Source organism: Fukomys damarensis, unplaced genomic scaffold (assembly GCF_012274545.1).
Source record: "Fukomys damarensis isolate Sample0158 unplaced genomic scaffold, DMR_v1.0_HiC HiC_scaffold_21, whole genome shotgun sequence".
Taxonomy (NCBI): domain Eukaryota; kingdom Metazoa; phylum Chordata; class Mammalia; order Rodentia; family Bathyergidae; genus Fukomys; species Fukomys damarensis.
Window position 1 is genome coordinate 31,581,620 of NW_022900933.1, and position 8,481 is coordinate 31,590,100.

Here is an 8,481-nt window from a genome sequence, read left to right on the forward strand (position 1 = left end):
ATAGCTAAAGCTTGGAAACAGCCCAATTGTCCATCAACTGGAGACTGGATAAAGAAGATGTGATTTTTTTTTTTAAAAAGGAGTACTACTCAGCCATAAAAAACAAGAAACTAGAGACATTTATACTTAACTGGATGCACATTGAGGTGATACTTTAGGTGAAATAAATAGGACACACATGTAAATACTGAATAGTTTCTCTGGTATGAGAAACTAAAAGTGTAATTAAGGATCAAAATGTATAATTGATAATGTGAAATAGGAAGAAAAAGTCAAAAGGGGTAGGGGAAGTGAAAGGGGTAGGGAAAATGAAAGAAGGGAAAGGAGAAAATATGAGAAAAGGAAAAAAATAGAAACAAAGTCTTTGTAAATAGGGAGGGGGTTTGAAAGGAGGGCAGGGGAATGGGGAAAAAATAAGAACCAAGATACTTCATGTAAAGGGACAAGATCCCAACGATGAATGTGACTCTACTATATGCCTAAAATGTACCAATAAACTTAATGAAAAAAAATGAAGTTGAAATAATGACTTTTAACTCAACACCAGCTTTTAATTATTCTGTATTTAAGCACCTGTCATAAAGAATTATCTCAGAGTAGAACACCACTGTAGAATCCTATCCCACCCTTGCTGCCGACACACACACACACACACACACACATGACTATCCATCTTTACCCCTCTCTCACTATCCATCTTGCCCCTCATCAATAAGAAATTGCTATCTACCATGACAGATACACTCTGGGGTATGGTAACAGCACCTATACTCCATACCTCCAGACCCACCTGTGTATGCTGCTACATACAGGACTTCACAAGAACCAAAACCAGGCCTTTAGCTATCTTTTCTACTCATATCTGTGTGCATCATGACTTATCTCATGACGTACACACTGGTCAGCCTCTCAAACTCTGAACCTTGCCCAGGGACTTACTTCAACCTGGCCTGACAAGTGTCAGTGAGATCAGCTTTATCCTTGTGACTCTATAATTATGCCTTCCATTTTTAAATAAACTGGTCCTTAGCTGTAAACTAGCGCACAAACCCCATTTTAATTCTGTCCCCACTTTTATAGCACCCACCTTTTCTTGACTCAACAATGACTTCTCTTTTTCTAAGGCTTCAATATGCATTCTAAATTTCATATTGTCTTCAACAAGATTGTTATCCTGCAAAAATATTAAAGCAACATTTTCAGATAAGAAAAAATTTCCAATTGAAAAGGCAGCAGACTATGTATAGAACTGTGCGTTTTTACTCAGTACTTGTTCAGTGATATCTAAAAATTAGAAAACTGGAACATTGGATCATTTAGACCCAGGCACTCATTTCACACTTATAGAAGATTACTTTATTTGAAAAACTATAGAAATATATTTACAAAATAACTAATAATTGCTAGAAAAAGCAAATCTCTGAATCCTTTAAAGAAAATTAAAATGTATTCACTTTGGTATAGGATGTATTTCTACTGCCCCTACATATGTAACATTTGCCAAACTAATCTCAAGAAGATTTTCCAATTATGTAACTTTTTAAACATATGTTGATTTATGGTGCAAAAAGAGTTTATGTTTGAGAATAACCAGCAAATAAAGTTGCTAAAATGAAAGTTCCTAGGGTAAGTTTACATGGATTTTTTTAGAAAAAATAAAGAAAAAATAGATATAGTACAAAATATGTCTTCTTAGTTAACCATTGCCAGAACCTTTCTTTTATAACAAGAGTTTACCTGGTTCAAACTACTCAGTTTCATTTCATTTTCAGCATCTGTAAAAACAGTAAATGAACTGACATTAAAATTTAGAATATCTTAATAACTATCTGCCATATTAAACTCAAAAGTGTAACCCTATTAAAATCAAGAATATTTATAAGCACAATTGGCAGGAATTAGTAGTTTTATAAGAAATATATTTTGTCATTTTATATTTCTAGTTTGATCATATAAAAGAAACCATAACGCAAATGTCAGTTAAAAACCATGTTACAATCCAATTCTGTGAAGAGTGAGAACAAATTATAACTGTATGCTAGATGAGTCAAGTTATTGCCTTAATAAAAATACAGGTATGTTTCAAAATGAGGTCATTAGTTTGGATGGCTAGAAATAGTATATGGTCTAAGATTTAACAGGAAAATAAATCTAAAAAAAAGCAATGACTGTATATTTATAGCACAACAATATAATAATTTTTCAATTAGCCAGTGGTTTAGATATGAATACATTACATATAGAAACATAAATAGAAAGGGTTCCAGAAGAGGAACACAGAGACAGAATACCATGAGCTTAGCTGGAGTAATTCATTTCACATTCACTGAGGAAACAGTGACTATTTACCATGAGGCCAGGCCTAGACAACAAATAAAAATACTTGATAAAAAACTGGCTGTCAAAGAGCTTACAACTCAGAGGGGAAGAAAAACAAGCAAACACATGATTGCAATACAATGTGGAACAGCAAACACAAGGTATCATGAGAGCAAAAAGGGCAAACAGAGTCCAGATGGGTGGCAGCAAATGAGGCAGAGAAAAGGCAGAACAGGTACCTCCCAGTAGAGGTAATACTGTACCTTCACTAAATCAATAAACTAAGAACTAGCTAAAAGAAAAGTAGGGATACTCCACACAGAGAAGGAGGCAAATACCAAGGGCACAGAGCTAACAGAATACATTAAGGAGCTACTCAAAGTTCAATATGGTCAAAGCCTTAGGATGGTAGGAGAATGAGAATACAAACTGAAGAGGCAGAGAGGGACTAGGTCAAAAAGGATATTATGTGTCCAACAATATGTAAATTTAGGCGTTTTGAAGTTCTCAGCAAGCCCTACCATAATAAAAGCAGGAGAGTAAGCTGCTTTGTGGTTCAGAAAATTTATTCTGACTGCAGAATTTTTTTAAAAAATTGTTTGAAAAAGAAATCATGAAAAGCAGAGAATAAAAGGGCTGGGGATTTAGCTTAGTGGTGCCATGTCAGCCTCTCAAGCACAAATCCTAAATTCAATCCCTGGTACCCTCCCACCAAAAAAGCAGACAATAAAAACAGCTAACACTTTTCCAACACTCGCTATTGGCCAAGTACCATCCTAAAAAGAACTTTGAAATGAAAACATTAAGGTAGAGAGATGTAAACAAAGTCACAAAGTCAGCTCAGCTATTTAGTGACTAAGATAAAGCCTAGTCTTATTCTTAACCACTGTCCTATTCTGCTCCATTAAGAGATCGGCCACAGTTTACAAAAGAAAGGAGCAATTATGACCAACTGAAGGAATTCTGTGAAAATGAAAATGGAAAAGAGGGGAAGGACTAGGGGAGTAGTTTGGTTTTTGACCAAATAAACTTAAAGAACCATCCAATAGGATATATGTTTATTTTATAAAAGAGTAGAGCTACTAGAACTTAAGTCAAGTGAAAACGACATCCAGAACCCCACTGCACTGCCTTCCCTTGGCCATCATGGCAGCTCTAGGTCTGATGCACCTGTGAGAAACCCTGGAGCTCCTCTGGGACACAATCCTGAAACATCACTCAAGGAGGGAGAAGCAAGTCCCTCTGTGATGATTTCTGGTGTTTTGCTTTGAGAGACTAGTAAATGCTACTAGGCTGGGAAAGGAAGAGAGAAATGATTATTTTATTTTGAAACTTAGTTTGAAAATCCATGTGATTTGTGGAAAGTTGGCCATCCAGATCAGAAGTTCATGATAAATAACTGGGTAAGAGATACAGCTGAGGGAGGATCACAAGCACAAAGGCTGGAAAATTCTTCAACAGGATGAATGAGTTCATAAAAGTGAGAATTTTTATTGTGAAGAAAGGACACAGTGTAAAACAAAAAGCACCTTTTCAGCCAAACAGCTTCTATTATGTTTTCCTGATGTGAATGAATATTGGTATTTTGCCTATTTCACTCAATACGTATTTTTTGTACCACAGAATACTGGTAGAGTAACTAAATATCATCTTGAACATAGAAAATGGTAGAAGACCTATTATACTTTTCACTTACGCCTTTGCTTTGATACAGGCGATCATTTCAAAAGGTACCAATCCACTTTTAAAGATGAAATCTGCATTCCCTACCTAAAGAGTCTGGGCTCTGATGAGTTACAGAAAGCATTCAGTTCCACATAGAGTAAAAGAAACAGACCCATACTTCCCCACAAGTGACTATGTACACGAGATTTCTCAGAAATCTATGTGGTCTTTCTATTATTTTTGTTTTTGGACACAGGGCCTCAGCATGTAGTTCAAGCTGGCCTTGAACTCGCTGTTTAGCCCAAGATGGCCTCAAACTCATGGTGATCCTCCTACTTTAGCCTCCCAAAGGTTGGGATTGCACGCATCTACCATTATACCTGGCTAAATCTACATAGTTTCTTACATCACTGACTTCCATATAAATACCTAAAGAATAAAGAAGGGATGTTGAAAGACACCTAACCAATACTTAATCGTTTTAATAGAAAATTCGATTTGTGATCTATTAACTATGCACTGAGTCCAAACCAAACAACACTAATTAAATTATACAGTCATTTCTACAAATGCTCCGTTTTCATGAAGTATTCAACAAGTCAAGTGTTATACTTCTAAAACAACCCAATGAAAAAGTTCCAAACATTTTATACCAGACAGTGCTTGTGGTCTAAACACTTCTTCCTTGGAGGAACTCTGTGGAAGAGCTCTTTCCTTTCCTGTCACAGTATCATTTTGCTCCATAGCATAACTCTTCAATTCCAGTTTCAAACTTTCACACTGTTCAATTATTTGTCTGTTTTCCATATTTAGCTGTTCTTGTTCTCTCCTCAAGGTGTCTCTGTCAATTTCTGCCGAAGATAATTTTTTATTTATGTCTTTCATTTTATTCTGAAGTTCTTCAATTTTTTTTGTAGACTCCACTTTTTCAGTTTGTAGAACCTGAATGGTTTTCTGCATTTCACACATCTTAGAGTTATCAGTTACTGTAACTCCTGAGCCACCTAGAACAAAAACAACATGAAGGATGTCAAATATCTTCCTATATTCAAACTATCAGATTTAAGAGTTCAGAATTTGTAAAGTCTATAAAAAAAAAAGTTAAATTGCTATAATGAACTAAGCATTTTTTCTAACAGTAGGAAAGTTTTATTAAAGGTAGGAAAAGAAACACGCTTGCAGAGCAAGTCTAGGACAAGTAAAAGTAGGAAAGGAAGTACACCCTACAGATTGAGGGCGGTCATCATGAAAGAGGGAACACAGTGGCCTGAGCACTTTTAAAGAAATACAAAGTTGAAGAAATATTATTTGTTTGTTTGTTTTTGTTTTTGGTACCGGGGATCGAACTCGGGTCCTTGTGCTTGTGAGGCAGGTGACAGAACTGCTGAGCTATATCCCCGGCCCCGAAGAAATATTATTTGAATCAACTAGTAAAAAGCCTATGTGTCTGAGTTTGAAAGTAAAAAAATCTGTAATCATTTACTACCAAAGTATCATCACCGGACAATGCAAACTCATCTATGAATTGAACCTGTTTACCAAAAAAGCAGAACAACTTTTCTATTTCAATCTTGAAAGGAGTGTGTCCCTAGAAATTTTTGGCAAATGAGCAAAATTAGTCATTCCCTCATTATTTAGAAATTAGTCTACACTTACTACAGTGTCCTGGTCTCAGAGTGCTAAGTTTGTCATTTAATCACATGTGAAATTAAGGAGACTAATAACCTTGCTGTAATAGATTTTCAAGTTCTTCAATTCGTTCTTCATAGCTGCTTAATTCCTCTCGATGTCGATGACATATATCTGTCAGTTTCTGTTGATGTGCATTCTGTAATACTGACATTTCATGTTGATGGTCATCAATTTCCTGGCTTCGGTTCTGTTTCAGTTCCTTAAAAATTAAGAACAAAGTTAACCACGTTAGTAATCAACAAATTTATGCAAACTATTTATTTCACTGTCCTCCAAGAACTTAATATTATTTATTTCAATTTATTTTATTTATATTTATTTATTTTACCAGGGATTGAATTCAGGACCTTGCACTTTCCAAAGCAGGTGTAGGGCCACTGAGCTAAATCCCTGGTCCCAAAAGCTTATATTATTGAAATTAATTCTCCGAAAAGAATTTAAATACAGTTAGCAAATTAGGACAATTCTGAAAGAATTTATTCCTTTCTTAGATCTCAAAAACATTTTTTTTAACTCAGGCTTGGTATTGCATGACTGTAATTCTAGCACGCTGTAATACCAAGGAAGAAGGATCACAAGTTCCACATCAGCCTGGGCAATTTAATGATTTAGTAAGACTATGACTCAAAACAATGAAAGAGTAGGAATGTAGCTTATTATGAAGACTTTGAGTTCAACCCCCGGTACCACCCATACACAAAAGTTTTTCTGCTTTTAATGGGGGAATACTGACAAGGAAACGGTATAACAAAAGATGAGAAAAACTATCTTTTCCTTCGTCTCTAAAGACTAGGCCCTTTTCCTATTCCTAAAAACATATTTCAGTAATAGGAGTAGGCAGTATGTACTGATTGTGCAACTACCACTATTCTTTTATTCAGCCTTTCCTTCTGTCAGTCTCAATGGAAGTCCCAACCTGCAGGCCACAGTGCCTTGTTACCAAAACTGAGATGATCATTATCTCTTTAGGAATCTGGATCTTGATGGAAAACAATGAAAACTGCATCCTCCTAAATCTGCCCTGTAGATTCTTGATGCTGTCCCATGCCTATGCTTCCTGACACCAGAATGCTTAATTCTCCCTTCAGAATGCTTCAGAATTCTCTTCAGAATGCTTAATCTCTCTTCTGAGATGAGAAGTCAACTATTAATCTTATGCACTTATGTGACAGCACTAAGCTAAGTACTCAAAATAGCCCTACGAGGTAGATATTATGATGTTTGCTCGTAAAACAGAAAATGGGAAAGGTTAAGTAACACAGCAGGTAAACAAAATAGCCAGGATTAAACCAAAGTCTGACTGGGGAACAAACTTGCACTAGTGTTATAATAGTAAAGCCAAAAGCTAGAGCTAAAAATGCTATATCTGACCATAATTTCAATACTAAAAACTATTCTCTGCCTTGATAAATATATGGAAGTAAGACTTTCTTAAAACAAATAATTGACAGAAACTAGCAAAATGCTACCACTAAGGTAAAATAGTTACTATAATGAATAATATTTATTTTTATTTTATCAATATCCTTTAATCCTAAAAGCTTGAAACAGCAATATTGGAATTCTTTTTTTATTTTTTAGTTTATTTATTTTTTTTTTTTAGTACTGGGGATCAAACTTGGGACCTTGCTCTTTCGAAGAAGGCAGCAGAACCACTGAGCTAAATCCCTGGCCCATAATTCTTTTTTTAATAAAGGCAGTTTTATGAGCTACAATAGAAATATATGAAATAGCCGCTTGGGCATGATGGCACACACCTGTAATCCCAGCACTCAGAGGCTGAGGCAGGAGGATCGCTGTGACTTTGAGAGCAGCCTGGGCTACACAGTGAGTTCCAGGTCAGTCTCAATTACATAGTGAGACTCTGTCTCAAAAAACAAAACAACAACAACAAAATAAAAATATATGAAATATGTCTTCTAAATGATTTTAAAGAGATATTTTAATTACTATATTTATTTTAAATTTTTGCAGTACTGGGGATTGTACCTAGGACTTCATGCATGTTAGTCAAGTACTCGAGCACTGAGCTACATCTCCAGACTATTTTATTTTATTTTATTTTGAGGTAGTGTTGCTCAGTTGCCCAGGCTTGCCTCAAATGTATAATCCTTTTGCCTCAGCACTCCAAACAGCTGAGGCATGGGACACCCACCAAGATATTTTGTATATTTTATTTTTCATAAGGAATAAAGATAATTCAAAATATAACAAAATGGAAAGATCTCCCCTGCTCCTGGGTAGGAAGAATCAACATAGTGAAAATGGCCACACTTCCAAAACTGCTATACAGATTCAATGCAATACCGATTGAAATCCCAACACTATATTTCACAGAACTAGAAAGAAGAATCCAAAAATTCATTTGGAACCATCAGAGACCCAGAATAGCAAAAGCCATCCTAGGCAACAGACACATGGCAGCGGGTATAACAATTCCCAATCTGAAACTATACTACAAAGCCACTGTGATAAAACAGCGTGCTACTGGCAAAGAAACAGATCTGAGGATCAGTGGAACAGATTGGAAGACACACACAAAAAAAAAACACATGTACTCAGCTACGTCATCTTTCACAAAGGAGCTGACCATCCTCAGTGGAGGAAAGATAGCCTCTTTCATAAATGGTGTTGGAAAAACTGGATTTCAACCTGCCAAAGATTAAAACTGGACCCTTATCTTTCACCATGCACTAAATTAAAATCCAAGTGGATTAAGGATCTAAACATTCAAACAGAAACACTAAACTTGCTGGAAGATAAGTTAGGCAGAACTCTTGAAGACATTGGCATAAGAAAAGATTT

General features: G+C 35.6%; 1 protein-coding gene across 1 annotated transcript in view; it reads right to left on the reverse strand.

The window, feature by feature from the left end:
• The window catches only part of Trip11 (thyroid hormone receptor interactor 11), a 76,763-nt gene that overhangs the window by 44,301 nt on the left and 23,981 nt on the right, over window positions 1-8,481 (reverse strand). Inside the window, exons 6-9 of the mRNA XM_010616322.3 lie at window positions 5,710-5,875; window positions 4,638-4,988; window positions 1,738-1,775; window positions 1,088-1,174 (exon numbers count right to left, since the gene is read on the reverse strand). Coding sequence (XP_010614624.1) covers window positions 1,088-1,174; window positions 1,738-1,775; window positions 4,638-4,988; window positions 5,710-5,875 — 642 coding nt within the window. The remainder of the gene's footprint in view (window positions 1-1,087; window positions 1,175-1,737; window positions 1,776-4,637; window positions 4,989-5,709; window positions 5,876-8,481) is intronic.